General features: G+C 46.9%; 1 protein-coding gene across 1 annotated transcript in view; it reads right to left on the reverse strand.

Moving 5' to 3' along the window:
• The window catches only part of DNAH2 (dynein axonemal heavy chain 2), a 2,538,822-nt gene that overhangs the window by 716,408 nt on the left and 1,800,243 nt on the right, over positions 1–22,171 (reverse strand). The window contains exon 53 of the mRNA XM_086946066.1: positions 19,665–19,750. Coding sequence (XP_086802192.1) covers positions 19,665–19,750 — 86 coding nt within the window. The remainder of the gene's footprint in view (positions 1–19,664; positions 19,751–22,171) is intronic.

Consider the following 22,171-nt stretch of genomic DNA (forward strand, 5'->3'; position numbering starts at 1 on the left):
GACTTTTAAGCTCAATGCGCATGCGCATTGAGCTTAAAAGCGCGTGCACGTCCGTCTTTGTTTACCCGCTCCGCCCCCTCCCCGCCGTGTCGCATTTCTCCTCCCCCCTCCCCCTTGTATGCCACTCGCAACGCTCCCTGTTGCTGTCTCACACAGGTATGCGTCTCTCTCTCATGTCCTTCTCCCCCGCCCCTCTGCGCTGCTCTCTCCCCCTTGTTATTTTATTTGTTTTCTTCAATATTTTCTCTTATTTTTATTCTACTCATTTCGGTTTCTCTCTTGGTCTATCATCTGTCCATTATTACTTTGTTTTCTTTCTCTGGGTCGTTGCTATGTATTTTTTGTTCATTTTTCCTGTGCTTGTCTGTCCCTTTCTATCTCGCTCAATCTGTCTCAGTACACTTCTTTTGCTTTCCCCTTTCCTTCCTCTGCCCCTTGGGGTTTACTGTTTTCTCTTCCATCATCACGCCTTGCTCCATCCCTTCATTCGTGGGAGGCGTGGATGGTGTTTCTCTTCTGTACCTTGAACACACGCCTTGTTTACTTTTAGGCCGTGGCTGTTGTCTTCGCCCGGTTGGTGCTTTATCACGAGCATGAATCTCACGAGCGCCTGACTCACAGTTCAGCTATGTGCAACAGCAGCTGTCAGAGTGGATTGCCTGACCCGCCCATGGCGCCGCCCCACTGCTAATCACACATCACAGCGGCAGCTGCGTGACACGAGGAAGGGCACTGTAGGCGGAAACGGTGTGCTTAGGTTTACAGGTCAAACTCCTAGTAGCGCATAACGATCAAACTCTTAGAACTGCAGGGTGCTCAGGCACCCGAAACTGATAAGAACTTATAATATTGGAATTGCCATTGTTTCGTAATCCGGGCAATTGGAAACGCTTCACTGCCATACGTTTTTATTTGTAAATGTGAATTTGCTGCATTAGCCGCACAATCCACTATCTGCTGCATACTTTGGAGATTTCAGCGAAAATATAGATGCAACTGCAGATTATTAACCATGCTTAAGACATCAAAGGTTGCTGCTCCCCGTCTGCCCCCCCCCCCCACCACCCCAGCAATGCCGACAGCTTGTTTCTTATTCTATTCCGACTTCATCCGCTTCTGTTTCGAGATGAACACTGCATACATATAGCCACCGGCTTGTTTTACTCCATGCCTCCCTCCAGACAAAGCAACCATTTGCTAATCAGCCTTGGCCCTTCTCCAATAGGTACCATCACCCCCAACCGCACATCGATTTCGGCCTTTTTATATCCCATTAGTGATGTGCAACTTGTATCCGCTGGCACAGCGAGCATTTTATATCCATGGTCCCGAGTCCGATGTCTGCCGCCATTAGGACTGCTTACAGACAGGCTATATATATATATATATTAACCACTGTACAGAAGAGGCCATTAAAATAAAATATTTTCCAGTATCTTCATTCCTCCGTCTTTATTACCCACTTTTTCTTTTCCTCATGCATTGCTCTCCCTACTGGCAAGGTGGTTTTTTTTCATCCCTTCCCCATCGCTCTCTTCCCCGTCCCCTTTTCTCGGCAGTCCCTTTCGCCTACCGCGGTATTTCCTCCTTCGTCTTAATGCCTTGCCCTGGGCCTCTTTCCCTGGGTTCATTAGTGCTGGGCGCACTGAGGCGTGAGAGGCCGCTGCTCCCATTCGTCTCATGGTCCGGCATTCAGCACGCGGCCAGGCTTCGGCTGCAGTAACACCTGAGTCTCCTCCCGTGGGGCCAGGATTTTATCTTGTTAGTGGTTGCTGTAGGTTAAGTCACTTTTGTCGAAGAAGGTGTAAATGTGCACTTTCTCTGCCACAAAAATGGATAACATAGCTTAAGCAGCAGCAATCTGCTTTTAACTAAAGTCCTAGCACTAACTTTTTTCATCAATTACTCCAAATTACAGTAGAGCATTCTTATGTTCTCTGCATCTTTAGCGAAGTACAAACTTCCATATAGCAAACACATGCCCTGCAGCGCTGTTTACTGTCTGCAAGAAACATTCCTTTTTCTAATCTATCACACCATCTATGTGTGATCTCAATTAGCCGCTAAAACAAGCTTCTCTCGTTCGTATACCTCAAGCTGCGCCTTTACCCCTCCTCGTAAATGCTTCCATGACAATTGCAAACAGCCAGACTAAAAGGCGCCCTTGGCGCATATGCCCGGTACATTTCTGCAAATCTTGCAATACTTTTAAGTCAATGCCAAACCACTACAACCAATACTCTTACGACACGTTCGATATATGTACAAACAGCCATCTTAAACTAGGAACAAAGCTACAATAACAATCTTGTCACTGGACATTACCCCGCACGGCACGGGCAGCACGAGCCTTCTGCTAATGCACCTTTTAATGTGCCTTTAAATACAAATTATTTCTTCCATACTTTTCACAAGCTATACACGGGTTTTGCAGCACTTTTCCCACTAATTCCCATGATAATTTGTAACCCATACTACACAAAATACAATTTGATCATTGCTTCCTCGCTTGTCTCACCACCCATCTCCACCTTCCTCCTTCCATCACGTCACTAGCGATTATAACTATACACATGCATTGTACCAATTTCAAGTCCTTTACTACAACAATGCTCACATTTATACCCCATGTCCTGTCGCTAAAAATACAACCATGTTTACACTAGTTGCAGTACGTACAAATATTTTAAAATGACCCATTACTCCACAATGTAACACAATACCAACTGCTCATAAATTACTACCTATTGAACAATGCATTTGCTACATTATCTACCCCTACATACTTCTTTAAGCCCACACACAACATATGTTAATGTCCAAATACCTCATGCCTACAACATACAAAAAGCATTTTCAATGCAATAGGTCTCGCATTTGTGAGAGATTGACCTATTGGCATCCTTTTATTTATGTATTTTAAAAGACTGCGATCACGTATAAATATGCACTTTGTACTTATAGTCCTTGTTTGAACTTTCATTTATTTACAGCTGTATGCTTCGGCCATGTTCAAATAATGTCAGCACCTCTCTTCCCTCAATATAGTGCCCCTACAATGCCCATTGCCACTCGTGCACACCGACATGTGAGGCCTCCTGGGCGTGCATCCCCTCACACATGTGTATGAGAAGCTGTCTCCTTGTATGCATTTGTTTTATTGAGGAAGCTCTCATTATTTAAAATATATTTGAGTTCATGAACAATTTAAAAAAAAAAAACATATTTCCCCATTTTCAGCAGGAGCTGATTTTAGGCAGAACATGTTGCGAGCGAGAGTATTGGGACTTATCCACTCTTTCCCCAACTTGCAAGGAATCGTGGCGATTCCTTGCAGTGCCCGTGACTTTTAAGCTCAATGCGCATGCGCATTGAGCTTAAAAGCGCGTGCACGTCCGTCTTGGTTTAACAATATTTGTCTCACCTCTGAAGGCCCCCTCTGGCCACCCGATAAGAAGACCAAGTAGTCAAAAGCATTGCGTGTGTAAAAACACGCCCAAGAAACATTATGGGCACTGACAACCACCCAGTTGATGCGTTGCTCAAAGCAAACGCTGATTGAGACAATAAAAAAAAACACAGTGTGCAGCAATTCCCTTTCCAGAGTACACACATAGATGACAGCACAGCTTGTAATACGACAACCTCAACCCCTCACCCTCACTCACCCTCACTCACCCTCACTCACCCTCAACCCCTCACCCACCCTCACCCTCAACCCCTCACCCTCAACCTCAACCCCTCACCCTCACTCACCCTCACCCTCACTCACCCTCAACCCCTCACCCTCACTCACCCTCAACCCCTCAACCTCAACCACTCACCCTCACTCACCCTCACCCTCACTCACCCTCACCCACCCTCACCCTCACTCATCCTCACCCTCACTCATCCTCACTCACCCTCACCCACCCTCAACCACTCACCCTCACCCACCCTCAACCCCTCACCCTCACTCACCCCCTCACCCTCACTCACCCTCAACCCCTCACCCTCAACCCATCACCCTCACTCACCCTCACCCACCCTCACCCTCACTCACCCTCAACCCCTCACCCTCACTCACCCTCAACCCCTCACCCTCACCCACCCTCACCCTCACTCATCCTCACCCACCCTCAACCCCTCACCCTCACTCACCCTCAACCCCTCACCCTCACTCACCCTCACTCTCACTCACCCTCACTCACTCTCACTCACTCTCACTCACCCTCACTCACCCTCAACGCCTCACCCTCACTCACCCTCAACACCTCACCCTCACTAACCCTCACTCACCCTCAACCCCTCACCCTCACTCACCCTCAACCCCTCACCCTCACTCACCCTCAACCCCTCACCCTCACCCCCTCACCCTCACTCACCCTCAACCCCTCACCCTCACCCTCAACCCCTCACCCCCTCACCCTCACCCTCAACCCCTCACCCTCACTCACCCTCAACCCCTCACTCACCCTCACCCACCCTCACCCTCAACCCCTCACCCTCACTCAGCGCAACCACAGCATCTTCACTAAATATATTTAATACACTTTAAGCTATTGGCAATATAAAATAAAATCCATTTTATTTACGTATTAATTATTGTTTTTTAAAGCCATTGATTTTTTTTATATCAATACATATAAGTCACATATAAGTCCCGTTAATACAAAACATGTTGCTTTACAAATGCTAGTTTTTACTACTGCCAGTGGCCCAAACTTTAAACCAAAACCCTGTGGATAATGGGACCACTGTACAGTTTTTAACGTCACTATCACATCACCTCACTGCACACTCAGTAAAGATACCTGCTCGGCTGTAAACCAGACGTTGTAGCACACCAGGGACACACTCATTGTCACCAGGTGAGCCCAATGATGAAGGATGCCACCAACTAGGTTGGTGGGTGAGGGCTTCATAAAAAAAAAGATTTTATCTTTGTACTAAAAACAAACAGTCTTTCATTATTATCACGTACCCCCAGATTAGTTATTAACTTTGGGGACAAGGATTAGTTCTCTAATCCTCTCTCTCGTCTTGATAATTAAATAAAAAGACACACCCTCTACCTGCTAAGAAAAGCATACATTACCATAGTACTCCATGGCACGGAAGGGAAATACTTTGTGTGTGTATGTGATCCTTGTGGAAGAACAGCATGCTGTAATCTTAGTGAAGTCTGCCAATGGCCGAAGTGGGGTGACAGGGTGTCTCCTTATGCACGATCAAATGAGTCAGAGAAAATGTGAATGTTTCGGAAAAACCCGATAAGTAACTAGGTCATACACATAATCTTAGTAAAATCAGAGGGTCTTCGCTAACAAAGATCTAAAAAAAGCCAATCGTTATGTCACTGGGTGCCAGCCTCCTGCCTTTGACAAAGAAAGAAAGAAAGCACAAAAGAAGAAAAGAAAACACATAAGAGGAAAGGAAAGAAGGAAAACGCAAAAAAGAAAAGAAAGGAAAGAAAGAAAAACAAAGGAAGGAAATAAGGAAAGCAAGAAAGAAGGAGAGAAAGAAAAACAGAAGGCAAGAAAGAAAGAAGAAAAGAAGGAAAATGAAATGCAAGACAGAGGGTAAAAAGTAAGGAAAGAAAATAGTAAGGCAAAGAAAAAGGAAGAAGGCCAAGAAATAAAGAACAATGTAAACATAGACAAAAAACAAGAAAGAAGAAAGAAAGAAGGCAAAAGAGAATAAAGGAAAGAATGAAAGCAAGGAAAAAGGAATAAAAGCAAGAAAAAAGAAAAATGGAGTTTAAGCAAGAAATAAGGAAAGAGGAAAAGAAAGAAGGTACGACTGAAGGACAAAAGAAATGAAAGAAAAAAGAAATAGAAAAAGAGGTAATAAAAGAATGAAAGAAAAATGTAAGCATCGTCTATATGGGCACCACTTCGGCACGCTGTCATACTTTTCGCGTTTTTCCAGAAGCGTGGAGCCATTAAGTGACTGACCATGGTTTGTTAAAAACAACTACAGCCCTGAAGTGAAACAGCCATGATGCTAAAACGAATCTGCCGTGACAGGAGGGATGGATGGGTCGGGAAGAAATCTGCGTCTAGATCATGTCTCTAACTTCACTGCTGGTGAATGTACACCAGTGTACTGGATGCACTGCTTAAATATAGAATTAACACTTAACCACAGTGGTTAAGTGTTGATTCTATATTTAAGCAGTGCATCCGGTCAGTGAAGTTGGATTAGCGAGGCTGCCTGCCTCACACTGGGTAGCACCCAATCATAAGGTTAAATACCAAACAAAGATGAGTTTCTAGCAGCAGGAGTGAACTGACACTACACACAATTCATAGATCATGTCTCTACCAGATAAGGCATTACCTAAGGTAAGTAACTGGTACATCTGATAGAGACATCTAGCCGCAGATTGCTTACCTTTGAACAGATACCCAAGCAATGTCATCCCCGGAGGAGGGACTACAGAAAAGCTTCAAACCAAAAAGTCCTGCAGAAGAGAACGGCCAAAAAGCCCCCCACCCCCCACCACCCCTGCGGACCTGGTTGTCCGGGCAACATTGCTTGGCAAATGTGTGCAGAGATGCCCACGTGGCTGCCTGGCAGATGTCACGAACCGGAACACCATGCTGAACAGCCGTTGGCTGCCTTCGCCCTGGTAGAATGGGCCCTAATGTCTTAAGGAGGCTGTTTCTTCACCAAGGCATAACATATTTTAATGCTGAAGATGACCCAGCCTGATATGGGTCTCTTCTGTACAGCACGCCCTTTCTTTGCTCCACCATACCCTAAGAAAAGCTGGTCACCCACCCCAAGTGTTATAGTGCGATCAAGGTAGAACGTCAACTCTCTTTTTGTGTCCAGACCGTGGAGACGCTCTTCTTAAAACGGATGGAGAGGTGCATTGAAGGTAGGCAATGAGCCAGATTCTCCCAGATGGAAAGGTGGTAATACGCTGGACAGAAAAGAAACCCTAGGGTGGAGCACTACTTTGTAAGAAAAAACGGTCAGGTAATGAGGCTGAGATGACAGAGCCTGCTGTTCAACAGCCTCAGAGTCATTCTCAATGAAATCCAAGATAGAGGTTGAAACATTGTATCATAGCCTGAATATCCTGGACTCTCGCTAGGGAGATAAGCCCGAAACTGCACCATGTCCAGAACAGCTTCAATGAAAAGGAGCGTGTGAGAGGGTTTCAGGTGTGACTTCGGCACGTTGATAGTGAACCCAAGCGACGGCAGGCGGTTCGCAGTAGTCTGGAGATGAAGGTGACTTAAAGACTGGAACCCCTGGTCTCCGCAAACGAGCTTGGATCACCGCCATCAGCTTTGTGAACCTGAGGCGCACTGGTGTAGACGAAGGGGAGCATGGTAAACTGAAAGTGCGCTTGGCCCACAGTAAACAGCAGGTAGCGGTGATGGGCAGGCAGGACGGGGATATGGAAATAGACGTCCTGCAAGTCCAACGCTACCATCCAGTCTCCTGGCTTCAGGGTAGGCAGGACCTGAGAAAAGGTGAGCATCTTGAACTTCTCCTTTTTGAGGAAGTCGTTAAGGGCTCAGAAGTCGAGGATAGGACGAAGACCTCTGTCCTTCTTTGGAACCAGAAAATAGCAGGAATAGCAACCACAGCCTATTTCCGGCCTGGGGACCCTCTCTATAGCTCCCTTAGAGAGTCTTGACTTCCTCGCAAAGTAGAACAATGCGATCCTCTGTCAGCCGATTGTAAGTTGGAGGCATGGTGGGAGGGATAGTCTCGAAAGGGAGGGAGTAGCCTCTTCAGACTATTTGCAACACCCACCTGTCCAAGGTGATATCTCACCAGTGGTAGAGTTGATGGCATATCCTGCCACCAACTGGATGGCCATGATCCGTAGGGATTGGACTAGGAAGGTTTTGCAGGGGAGGAGGGATTTGTGGCTTGACCATACTTCTGGCCATCGACCTACGAGGTCTGGGTGAACCGTGCCCATGGACCAACAGAGGTTGCTGGACTTGCGGAGTCCTCTGGCTGGAACTGGGTTGGCTCGGTCAAAAGCGGCGAAAGGCAGACAAAGGCTGGGATGATGTGGTGAGGCCTAGGGATATGGCTGTAGCCCGTGAGTCCTTGAAGCGCTGAAGTGCTGCATCTACCTTGTCTCCAAAGAGACGAAAGCCATCAAAGGGAATGTCCATAAGGTTAGCTTGAACATCTCCTGAAAATCCAGATGTCCTCAGCCAGTTGTGGTGCCTAACAGCCACCATTGAGGAAATCGATTTCCCTAGCGAATCTGTCGTGTCTAAGCCACACCGTATGGCAAATTCTGATGCATCTCTCCCGTCTGCAGAAGCTTGGGAGAGGAGAACCCAGTCCTACTCCGAGACTCTTGACAGCATTTGCACAATTGTATCCCCTAGCGAATAGGAATAACAGCCCAAGAGACATGCAATGCTTACCGACCATAATGCTGGGCTGGTGGAAGAAAAGATCTTCTTACCGAAGCGGTCCAGCCTTTTGGATTCCCTGTGTGGGGGTGAGGAAGGGAACGCCCCACAGGAAGTGGCTGTTTGGACCACCAAACTCTGTGGGGTGGGATGGGCCGAGAGGAAAGCTGGGTTGTCTGGTGCAGGGCAATGGTGGCAGTCCATTAGTTCTATTCACAGGGCCCCTGTGCTGGGCTTAGAACAGGTGTCCAGTAGAACGGTGGTCAAGGCCTCGCTAAAAGACAGCATGGGTTCTGAGGAAGAGACACCAGGCTGCCAGACCTCCGTCAAGTCATTAGTCTTGACTGCCACCGTAAGAAGCTGCAGGTCCAAGTCCGCCACAGCCCTACGCACCACCATTGCAAAAGAAGCCCTCTCCTCTGTAACCAGGTTAGGAGGAAACACCATGCCAGTATCTGGAGAGAGATCCAGTCCGCTGGCATCACCCAGGTCCTCCTACCAGTCCAGTTCTTGATTTGGTTGCAGGATTTCTAAGGGATCCTGCTGCCCCTCCCAATCATCAACATCCATCCCTAGCCATTCAGAATCGGACAAGGACGGCTCCCTCAAAGACTTTGGTGCCATGGCCCAGCATTTGGAGCACAACTGTGTTGTGGTCGCCCTCTAGGCACCAAAGACACACAATATGGGGGTCCGTGACTGACATGGTGCGGTGACAGGCGCTGCACTGCTTGAACCCCGAGGTCTTCTTGCTGGACATACCTACACACAACAAGCATTTACAATGCAATGGTCTAGTCTTTGTTAAAGTTAGCGCTATTGGCATTGCTCATGACATTATTTTTGTTTATGTTTTTAAAACACATAAATAAATGGCATTGTCATTTACAATGCCAATAGCTTCATCTCTCGCAAATGCGAGACCTATTGCATTTGCACCCAATCAGAGAGCCCCACACACAGAGCCCCCCACACACACACAGAGCCCCTCCCACACACACACACAGAGCCACACACACACACAGAGCCACACACACACAGAGCCACACACACACACACACAGCCACACACACACACAGCCACACACACACACACACCCACACACACACACGCACACACACACACACACACCCACACACACCCACACACACACACACACACACACACACACAGAGCCACACACACACAGAGCCCCACCCACACACAGGGAGCCACACACACACAGAGCCACACACACACACAGAGCCACACACCCACACACACACAGAGCCACACACACACACAGAGCCACACACACACACAGACACACACACAGACAGAGCCACACACACACACACACACACACACACACACACAGAGCCACACACACACAGACAGAGGAACACAGACAGAGCCACACACACACACACAGAGCCACACACACACACAGAGCCACACACACACACAGACAGAGCCACAAACACACAGACAGAACCACACACACACAGACAGAGCCACACACACAGACCAGAGCCACACACACAGACAGAGACACACACACACACACACACACACACACACACACACAGACAGAGCCACACAGAGAGCCACACACACACAGACAGAGCCAGCCTAATGGTACTAATAAATGACACTCTTACTACTGCTCTGAACGCATGAGTAAATGTGCTCTATTTGATGTACGTCCAGCGGTGTGCGACACAAGTGGGTCATAAAGGAAAACTCAAACAGAGGCACTAAAATATTGGCCATTGCCCTGCTTTACTTATGGCAAAGAGTGATTCAATGTGTCACTCATTATTTGTAATTTGGCTGATACTACTGGCAAGACCTGGTAGCACCAATAGGTGCTCTATTTGATGCACGTACAGTGTTTTGTGACACGCATGTACCATAACGGAAAACTCACACAAAGGCACTAAAATACTGGTCGTTGCCCTACTTATGGCAAAGAGTGATTCAATGTGTCACGCATTTGCCAAAGGATTGTCACCCACTCACACTAAGGCAGCTGATAGTTCTGCCATCTTCCTTTGCTGTCGCACCCTCTACAGGCTTGCTATAGCTCCCCGGGTACCTCTTGCCTGTTCTGTGCTCTTGCCTTATGTGTATCTTTGGCCTATGCACTCATGATGCTCCTGTGCCTCTATCTGCACTTGCGCCGCGGTCCTTGCTAGAGCTGCTGTTCAAACCCTTCCCACGCTGCATCGCGACAGTAACGGCTCTTGGGGGAAGCGAGCGTGCATTGACCACCGACCTCGAGCCCCAGCCTCTAGCACACCCCTCACCGGGCGCGTGCACCCTCAGACCTTTCCACCAAGCGTGTGCTCCTCTCTCCGACCACCTGCAGTGCCCCACTACACAGTGTGAGCATGACAGCTCTCGTCTCGCCCCTCCGCCCCACGCGCTCCCGTGACCCGGAAGCGCTACCGACCTGAAAGATGGCGGACTCGGCTCAGCGGCCACTCCGAGCCGACACAAGAAGAGTCTGGGCCTCCTAACTACCAAGTTTGTGTCCCTCCTGCAGGAAGCCAAGGATGGCGTGCTGGACCTCAAAGTGGTGAGAGAGAGCGCGGCGTCAGGTTGCAGCATGAAGAGCGCAAATCATAAATGGCGAAAAGAGAGCACGGAGAGTATTGAAAGTGTTGAGGAAAGTCTTGAACAGAGACAGGCGATGAGGGGCATGAAGAAGACTAGCTCCAAGACAGTGAAAGTAAAGCAAGGAGTGTCATGCAAGATAGCAGAGGCTTTTGGGGCATCAGGGAGTGCTGCAGCTACAGCTGTGAGGGTGGTCACAGAGAGTGATGGAGTGGACTAAAAGCGAAGCATTGACAGTACTGGACAACAAGCATTGGGTAGGCTCATGCCTAAACAGCGAGACGGGCAGACGGGCAGCAGGAGTAGGTAAGCCCCGTCCTTTTCAGACTGGGGGGGGCGTGTTTTTTTGATTGTCTGAAGACGTCACAGAGAGAAAGAATCGAAAAAACACGCCCGCCCAATCCGAAAAAGACGGGGCTTAAATTGACAGACAAACTTCTCCAATGGCTGGCCGCCATTTAGGAAGCCAGCCAATGGAGAAGAGGGGCTGGTTTCAGCCCCACTACTAGAAAATATAAAATCTTGCCAGGAGACTGCGCAAGCGCAGCCTACTCTAGCCGAGACCTAAAAAGGAGTCAACAAAAAGTGGAAAAAAGTCTGTCAAAAAGTGACAAGGGGTAGCTCTCTTTGACGGATCTGCGCGCTGGGGTTTGGGTTGCCTATATAGACAAGGCGGACGTCATCACGATGACGAACCAGACACCTGCAACATCACGCAGAGTCGACCGACACCACCTATCGTGAGCAGGGGAATTGATATCAAAGATATTCTGGATCCAGCCTGACACTTGGAAAGTCAAAGGTAAGGAATCTGTGGTTAGATGTCTCTACCAAATATAAGGCATTACAGTAATCGATTCTAGATAGCAGAAGGGCGACAGCTACCGTTTTCCTAAGCTCAAAAGCAATACATGTAAATACTTTCCTCAGGGTTTTCAAAAGATAGAAACACAAAGTGACTTGATTGATTTGGTCTTTAATGTTGAGCTTGTCGTCAAAATAGACTCAGAGGTTTTTCGGTTTCCTGACAGTGCAAGTTGCCTAGCTCATGATGCAACCAAATAGGGGACCAGAATGAAGTATAAAAGTCACCCCTAAGACAGGTCTTTCAATCCTGAAGGAAGGGTGCTCGGTTCGAGGTGTGAGGGTCCCCCTAATGAGCGGGCACACCTACAACCTTCAGAGTCCATGCTCCCAGGTTGTAAGTGCATCAGCCATTATGATACATAGAGTAGCCATGCGTCATTACGCAATGACCAGCTCTAAACTGGCTGTAGCGAACCCGTTCATGTTTGGTATCAAACATGTTGGAATCATACCTAAAACACCATAAACGGTGGGGGAATTATGATTCCATGCACTGTAAAGCTCCTCCGGGAGGCCCTCAGTGCTCTTAGTACCAGTCTTACAGAAAAGGACATCAAGCACGGCTGCTGCCGACCAGAGACATGTTTCTGCCCTCCTGCTGCTGAGCCAAGCTCAAGCAGGGGAAGGCAGATGAATAGATGTCCTGTCACAGGGAGGTGTGACCACCTCCCAGACAGGGTTTAGTGTATTGGGGCAGGGTGGGGGCCGATTTGCCAGAGCCACTGAGACTGCTTGAAGGGCACATTTGGTGCCCTCCTTGCATACTCCAGTTCAAACCAGCCCTGGGAGCTGTTCACTCCCCCTCTGATGCGAAACTGGACAGAGGATATGGGAAAGCCTTCGAAGAAGTGCTGCTGTTGTGAAGGTGAAAAGGGTCCAGTTGAATCCAAGGATAGATTCTTGAAGAAAGGAACCTGAAAGCAGAGGGGACAGAGTCTGGGTCTCTTCAGCATGTAATCGCAAAGGTTTCCTTTGGACAGCACTCAACATCCCACAATGTCTATTACAGGACCAAAGTCTCCAACTTCATCACTCAATCACATCCATTACACTCAGAATAGAAGAATATGTCTGTATACCCAAGACTACTATTATGGACCAGACTATTAACAGAAAATTTAAATTATTTTAGTCGTCATAAGACACACAATCAAATAAAACAGGTCTGAACAATAATAGCACTGCATCATGAAATATACAAAACACAGTAAAAACACTAAGTGACATAAATTTAAAATGTATTGGAGAGTACAAATAGTAGTTCAAACACATTGACTTAAACTGATCACATCCGTGATAATTGTTCCTCAATGACTGAGACTGGGTGCCATACACTCTATAGGCACTCAAAAGTCTCAGTGATAATACGGATTGTGTTCCTAACAACTTAAGCGTCGCCACGTTTCAATGGGAATATTATTAAAATGCCATCTTTACCAAGACCAACGTTTTATGACTCTCTCAAGCTGATAAAAACTGGAACAGTTAAAATCACCTCAATTACAATAGAGGTTTAGAGGTATGTATATATCGCTTGAGCACCAGATTGTTACTATCTCTGGACTTCAGGGGCAAACACCTCCTGTTGCAGATCCGTATATTGACCATAGGATGTATCTTTCTCTGATCTTCAAGGACCCCAAAGCATAAAAATAGAATCTGGGGCTAAATAGTGTGGGAATCCTGTCAGTGGCAGAAGGTGTACTGCTCACATTCGTGGTACAGAAATTCTGCGGAAAATATCCTCAACTTTCAACCTTCTATCGATAGAATATTCTTCATACAATTCTATTTGCATCCTTGTGGTGGAGATGCAAGGATAACAAAACTTCTTGCAGCAATCCTTTGATGATTAGGATTTGCTGGCAAGCAGCAGCCTCACGGATTCCTTTCGGTGACTTCTTTATATCTCTTCAGCATGACCAGGGACTTGGGAGACGAATGCCCACTGATGTCGGGTGCTTCAGGTGCAAAGAAGGGATGCTTGTCTCTGCAGCCACAGGGACCAGGAGATGTCAACTATCAGGAGCCAGATACGAGCTGTCCCACAAAGGATGCAGAGTGCTGAGGGGTCGGTGTCTGGCTGGAGCACCAACAAGCCTTGGCAAAAGCAACCCAAGCAGGAAGGTCAAGCAGGTTATGGTGTGGACCAGCAAGATCCAGGAGGCTCACCAAGCAATGGGGAGCCAGGGCATGTCTGGAGCAACCAGGAAAGCCCAACAGAATTCAAGATGAACCTCAGGAGGACCCACAGGCCGAATGACGAGGAGTCGCGAGGGGACCTCGAGCAAGATCACTAAGTACCAGCCCACGGAGCACTCATTGCGAGAAGGCCACAGTTCTTTGGTGGAAATACTGCTCAGGCTCAGGACTACAGGGAGTCCAATTCACAACCTCGAGAATCGCCAACAAACATATGCACTTGCAAATATACCCGGTGCACAGCGGTTCGGGTTATGCAGCCCCCACAAGAGAGACTGGCCTCAAACTTGCTGAGAGGGCATTTCAACCTCAGGGACCTTCGAAACCCACCTCGTCTTGCTAGAGTCTTCAGAGTCCACCGGAGCAGGGGAGCAGAAGACCGGTCAGTTGCTGGAGGTGCATGCGAATTCAGGGGAGTGAGTCTTTCACCCCAAGGGAGATTCTTCAGTTGTCCTTAGTGCACCACAGGTCCTGCATGGAGCCTGTATGGAGCAAGGGCACAGACAAAACTTTGGACGGAGATGGAGACGAAGTCGGGCCCAGTCAAAGTCCAGAGTGTCTAGAAGGTCCGAGGGCAGTGGTTTCTTCTTGTAGAATCTTGTCCATATAAAATCTAAAGAGCTACAGTCAGGTAAGCCCTTTTGTACCCACAGGAGAGTGGTGGACGGATTCGGGGGACCCTCCTAGGGGAGGGTCAGGACAGAGGGGAGGCTACTACCATGACTTTTGTCCAGTTTCGTGCCAGAGCATGAGCCAACGGCTCCCAGAACTGGTTTGAGCTGGACTATGCACAGGGACATCAAATGTGCCCCAGGTTCAGACTTTCAGGCACTCTCAGAGCGCACCCACCGAACCCCAATACACTAAATACTGTCTGGGAGGTGGTCACACCTCCCTGTGACAGGATGCCTATTGTGCTGCCTTCCTCTGCTCGAGCTTGACCCCACGCATCTCACTTCAGAGGGGTGGAATCATACCTCCCACACCGGTTACCGGCGTAGAGGTATGATTCCAAGGTGTTTGATACCAAAGACAACATGTTTTATTTCAGATGTTTTCGTGATAGCATTTACCGTGAGGTTATAATGCACCTATATGTCTGGCTGAATCACAGACAACCGGGGAGAATTGTCTCTGAAGGCTGCGGAGGGGCTCTGCTCATGCAGGGGCACCCTCTCACGTAAAACCCAGCATCCTGTCTTCAGGATTGCTATAGGGATGACATATGTTTTAGGTATAGTGACCTATAGATATAGTGAACCTATATCTAAAGTAAGTGGTGAAAGCACCAACTTACACAGGTTTGAGTAGCAGACCTGTAGTTCCCTTTCACATTGCCTTCATGGGTGGCATAATACATGCTTCAGCCCATGGGAGCCCTCCTGGGTACCTATGCCCTGGGTACATGGGTACCATATACTAGGGACTCATAAGGGTACCCCAGTATCCAATCTGGAGTGTTCCAAAGTACATGTATAACCGTTTAAAGGAGAAAGCATATAGACTGGGGTCCTGATGAGCAAGATCCCAGTCAGACTAGTCAAAACAGTGCAACATCAAGGAAAAAGTGGGGGTACCATAAGAAGTAGATCCTACTTTCCAACACATACCAATAAGATTATACTCTGGTAAAACAAGCTGCTTTACACTCCTTCTAGACTAGCTTGAAGACTGCTCCCCACAGTACCACTTAGAGAGCTTTCTAAGGTTGTCTAAGTCTAAAATCACTTTAAGGGTTGTTTGGATTAGTGCAGGGTGCTGCACTTACATAGGTGAGCATCATATAGTAAGCCAGCTTCTCACACCTAGTATATGGTACTAAGGTACTCAGGGCATAGGTGCACCAGGGGTCTCCCATGGGTTGTAGCATGTATTAGTCCACCCATGAGAGATCACTCAAATTGAGACTACAGGCCAGCCATTGCAGCCTGTGTGAGTTGGTGCTAGCACCAACAACAGATATAAGTTTCCTTATATCTCAGATCACTGCACTTAAAACCTCTAAGTAACCCCTAGGGCAGGCCTTTAAATCCTGAAGGCAGGGTGCTAGGTTATACGTGTGTGTGTGCCCTGCAGGATCAGGGCACACCCTACAAATGCTGGAGTTGATTTACCAGGCTTTGTAAGTGCAGTCAGCCATTTAATACATTTAGTAGAAATCAAGTCAATAACGAGATGCCTAACTATATATTGACTGCACAGAAACTGGTCATATTTGGTATCAAACATGTTGAAATCCTACCACAACACCGATTCCAGTGTTGGATTTAAGATCCTATGTACTGGGGGACTCCCCATGTTAGCCTTTCAGGGTCTAACAGCAAACTACTTCTACTGCCGACCACAGACACTATTCTGCCGTCCTGCTGCTGAGCTGATCTCGAGTAGGGGAAGGTGAAAAAATAGGTTTGCTGTCACAGGGAGGTGTAACCACATCCCAGACAGGACAAAGGGCCCGATGTAGGTAATCCCAGATAACCGATTCTTAAATACCGAATCATACAGATTCGGTATTTAAGAACTGGCAATCCGGATTTAGGTAATTTTACAGATTTCGGAATGATTCGGTAATTACAGAATCGGTATTTACCGATTCGGTAATTGCCATTAATTCCTATGGGCCTGTAGGCCCATAGGAATGAATGTCAATTACCGAATCGGTAAATACCGATTCGGTAATAGGGGGAAACATTGAAGGGTGGCTAGGGTGTCACTTTGACACCCTGTTGCACCCCTAAATTGTGCATGGGTGCACATGTTGCAGACATACATGCCCTTGGGCATATATGTCTGCAACATGGCAGTTTAAAAAGCAAAAAAAAATGCTTTTTAAGGGGTTTTCATTATTTACCACCAACTTCTAGTTGGTGGTAAATAATGACTTCTTAAACCCCTGTAGCACTGATTTAAGTGCTACCTACATGTCAAAATACAGATTTGGCAATTTTACAGAGTCGGTATTTTATCGAATCGGTAAAATGACCGAATCTGTATTTTAAATACCGGTCGGTAACGGCCGAAATTACCGAATTTCGGCCTTTACCGACCGGTATTTGCCTACCTACATCAGGCCCTAAGTGTATTTGCTGGGGTAGGGGTGCTTGCCAGCGCCACCAGACTGCTTTGAAGGGCACATTTGTTGCCCTCCTTGCATCATAATAATAATAATAATAATAAAAAAAATAATAATAATAATATAGACATTTTTACAGAGCACAGCTACCTCGACTAAGGTTTCCCAGTGCTACTCCAGTGGGAACCAGTTCAGGGAGCTGTTGGCTCCCTGTCTGGTGCGGAACCGGACAAATGATATCGGAGTAGCCTTCCCTCTGTTCAGACCCTCCTCTGGGAGGGATCTCCGAATCATCCCAACTCTCTCCCTAAGCTACTTATGGACCTACCTGTGGGTGGATCTTCAGATCCATCATGGAACAAGATTCAGATCCGAAACTACTTCAACTTCTTCCATCTGGGCACTTTGAACTTTGTTGGACTTCGCCTAGGAACCAAGACTGGACCAAGGAAGACTCCTGCTCGTGGTATCGTTGTCCTGCCAGTCTTCGGCATCATCTGTGCCTGTGATTCATCCAGGTTCTTCTCCAGGCCTGTGGGCATCAAAGACACCTGAAGAAATCTCCCTTGGAGTGAAGGAGTCGCTCCCCTGCATCTGCAGGCACCGCAACTAAGCTGATCGGTTTGCTGCTCCTGATGCCCCATAGACTTCAAAAGGCTCCGCAGCACAGGTGGAGGTACTGCAACTCCCATGAGGCCTGCACAGTCTTCTCTGCAAGTTTGAAGCTAGTATCCTTCGTCGGTGGAACAGAACCCCATGCACTGTGTCGACTTGCCGTTGCCACGGCTTGTCCTCCAGAGATCTTTGGGCTAGAAGAAGCTCCAGCATGTCTTCCTACCAAGGTCTTTGTCCTCATCACATCCTTTACACCATGGACCTGCATCTTTGGTGAGCTGCTCGAGGTCCTCTTGCGACTCTTGTGCCTTCGGTCTGTGGGTCCTCTTGAGGGTCTTCTTTGGCTTCAGTGGGCTCCTCTGTTTGCCCGGGGCTTGCTCGGACTCTCCTTCACTTGGTGAGTCCCTAGGACCTTGCTAGTTCCAATGTTACACCTTTTTCGTTTACCACGTCTGTTGATGCTGCCTTGGTGATGCTCCTGCCGGACACTGACCCCCTGGTTGTCAACTTTCGACATGGGACAGCTCGTGAACGGCTCTTGGTCTTCCACAGCGTCGCTTGGTCCCCACAGCTGCAGCGACAAGGTCAGTCAACTCTCCTGCATCTCCCGTCATCGGTGGTCATTGGTCTTCCATGTCTCCTGGTCACTCTCAAGTGGCATAGACTCTGTCCCCTCTGCTTGCACATACTTCTCTTCAAGAATCCATCCTTGGATTTCACCTGACTATTTCACCTTCTTCGCCAGTAGTATTTTTTCTGACGTGCTCCAATGCGGTCTAAGGCAGTTTCAAACACCATTTCTACTATTGCCTTAAAAAAAGACACATCTTACTCTGTGGCCTCCCCAGAACGTACGTAAGTGATGTAAGTAAGCTCTGGAAGCATGAAAGTAGGACTCTGTTATATAATTTTACCCAGTAACACCTTATCCTGTAACCTCCTCAGAGCCTGCGCACGTGGGGTGAGTAACCTCTGGAGGCATGAAAGTATGATGTTACAAAATGTCCCCCAGTTCTAATAAAAACTATTTTTTCCATCTAGTTGTAAAGAGCCAGGGTTTCATACACTTCGGTTAAAAGGTCCAGGAAAGGCAAGCAGAAGACCCTCCTTGTACAAAATCGTCTTCTCTACAGACTGTATCACTAGTGAGAAGAGTCCAACTCTTCATGCTGGCATTGGAGTTCTATGCCGGTGTGGCACAATCCGGTCAAGCTAGTCTCCATTTCTGAAAGCACTAATGCAAGTCTGTTGCAGCAAGAGGTTGAACAAGAATCCCTCTCAGGGTACAGGTTAAAGGACCAGTTCTTAGTTTGCTCTTGAGAATCTGGAAGCTTGCACCACAGAGTTGAGGCCAGATCCTCCTTAGGGTGGACTTCGACACAGTCTTAGCATGAACAGGCCCATTTTCACCCACGCTTGCTGAACAGCTCAGCTCCTATGATGTAAAGCTGGTACTCGAGGCGGAGGAGACAACCAAAATCAGCGAGTGGAGATCCTCAATACAAGAAGTGGAGGAGTCATGAAGGAAGGAGACTCTTCCCCATTCTGAATATGTAGAATCTAATAATTCCCTCCACCAAAATTCAAGATTTGACTCTGGCTTAGATCGTTGGCCAAAGCAACAACTGATCAGTTGATCTTGAGCTTGCTTACCTCCATTCACTTGTCCGATATGAGCATAGGAACACAGGAAGGATAAATACTGAATAAACAAGGACAAGTGCAAACACATACAAATATTGCAAGTATAATTTGAGTCAACTGGAAACAAGAACATTACAGCCCCTCTGTACGTATATGTTTTTGATAGATATTTCCTTGTGCAGATAATTTACCCCCTGGTAGAATTATGGCAGCTGATAAGAGATATATTATATCTAACTTCTCGTGTCTAAGTCCGTGATACAGAATGAGAAGTGTTGGGATATTACCTGAAGCATTCATGAATCCAGAGTCGTGTTATGGCAGCTTTGGTGTCGTGGAACTCTCGACTGGCTCGCAGCATGCCCTGGAACACCTATGTGAAGAGAAGAGAATAGCTATAAAAAGAGAAGACAGCAGGCCTGAATCCCAAATTCTCCTACTGTTGCAGTGAGTTGAGATAGTATGAGATGTGTCCAATGCCTTATTGGCTCTTAGATTTTTGATGATGTTAATATATATTATAGCCTTGACATATATTAAAATGATACTAAAAGCCTGTTGTTCATTCCAGTCTGTAACTTGGGATCTTTTTAAATGGAAAAGTGTCCATTCCACAAAAGGGGAGGCAGGAGGATGGTGAGGAAAATCTGTAGTTAGCTTATCCAATAGAAGGAAAATGTTACCAAGTAGACATCTGTTTGTGGCTTGTACTGCTGTTGATTCACATGCTGTGCGTACTTTCGCCATCAAGCTGTTTGCAAGTTGTTTATCTTCGAAGAAGTCTTTCGAGTCACAAGGTTATACGATTCTTCCTCCTGCTGGTAATGCGCCTGGACATCAACTCAATTGTTCAATTCTTTTCTGCCATAAGGTGGGTGATGATGGAGTGATGTTATGTAGAGATATATGTCCATACGAAAGTGATAATAATAGAAAGAATAATGCAACGGCCACAGGTGTACAGGGAGGGGGGTGCGGATGTGAATCTACACTATTACATGCCATGAACAGATGTCTACTGGATAAGTAATGTACATGTTACTTACCTTCAGTAACGCCTTATCTGGTAGAGACATGGGTGTAGATGTATCAAGCGTTTTTCTTGTCGCAAACGCTGCGATTCGCAAAATAGCAGCTTTTGCGACAAGAAAAACGGGAAATGAGATGTATCATGCAAAAAGTTCGCAATATTAAGGAATCGCACATTTTGCGATTCCTTAACATTGCGCAAGCATTTAATAAATCGCAAATTGCGATTTCTTAAATGCTATGTATGAAACATTTCATTTTACCGAATTTTGGCTAAGAAACTGCAAATTACCACCAACTTGTAGTTGGTGGTAATTTGCGAAATCTTTTACAAATGCACTTTATGCAATTTGTAAAGGTGCCATGTGACGCTCATACATGCCCTTAGGGCATGTATGTGCGCCATATGCGCACACATGTCATTTTCAGGGGTGCAGCAGGGTGTCCTTAAGACACTCCTGCAACCTTGACATTATTCTCAATTTGCGAATCGCAAATTGCGAATCGCAAATTGAGAATAATTTCACATTCATTCCTATGGGCCTCCTGGCCCATACAAATGAATGGGAAATTATTCCTTATTTGCAATTAGCAATTTGCTAATCGCAAATAAGGAATTTTAAGAAATCGCAAAAAAATAGCGAATTTCTACATACATACCATTTTGCAATTCCCAAATAGCGATTCCTTAAAAATCGCAATTTGGAAATCGCAAAAGGGTATGTTGATACATCTAGCCCATGATCTGATTCATTACCTTTGAACTTCCAGGCGTCAGGCTGAATCTGGAACATTTTTCTTAGCAGTATCCCTGTGCGCTGGTAGATGGTGTAGTTCGACTCTGCGTGACATTGTGGGCATCCTATTTGTCGCTGTTGTGACGTCTGCATCGTCCAAATAACCGCCACGGAGGCATGCTGACTTCAGTACTTTTAATGACATTCTGCGCCAGAAGCCATGAGGTAAGTCACCATGGTGTGTTATAAATAACTACGGCCCTGAAGTGAAACCGGGGGCTACTAGACGTAGATAAAACTGCACCAGATCCCTCTGCACTGGAGGCTATCTATCAGGATATATTAAAGCACCGGAATGAGACGCGCCAAGACAGTCGCAAAGCTTAGTCTTCCCTAAGGACCTTTCAAGACTCAGGAAATTGACCAAAACATGCAACTCTATTAGGGAACGGATGATGGACCTTGAAACAAGAATAACCTCAACAGAGTCAGATCTAGTAGCTACACAGGCGGTAACCGAGGCTCATGAATTCCAGCTGGTCGATGTACAGTGGAAGCTAGAATAACATGAAAACCGCCAGAGACATAACAACTTGCACTTTCTTGGGGTCCCTGAAGGAGTTTAGGGGTCGGACATCTGAACCTATTTAGTTGAATTATTAAGGGCTGCCCTCCCAGAGCTGACCAGCTGGAAGTGGACACAAGAGTTGCAACGGGTTCATAGAGTTCCCTTTACATTGAGGCATCCATTGAAAGAAGATTCTAAGCCAAGGGCCATCCTAGTGTACTTCGGAAACTTTTTGTTGCCGGCTCGCAATCTTTGAAAAAGGTAGGCCTGAAACGAGGAGGTCCAGTGGGGGAGTCTAATTTTTTGTGCGGCTGGATTTTTGCCACACTACAGTTGAGAGGTGCTGATAAAGCCCTTTCAGGACAAAAATGAGCAAGCCTTCCTGGGTAACCCAGCACGGTTAAAAGTGTTTTGGGGAGGGCAAATGCAATTTTATGTTTCAGAGATTAAGGCCAATGAA

This window comes from Lissotriton vulgaris, chromosome 12 (genome assembly GCF_964263255.1).
Source record: "Lissotriton vulgaris chromosome 12, aLisVul1.2, whole genome shotgun sequence".
In the NCBI taxonomy this organism is placed as follows: domain Eukaryota; kingdom Metazoa; phylum Chordata; class Amphibia; order Caudata; family Salamandridae; genus Lissotriton; species Lissotriton vulgaris.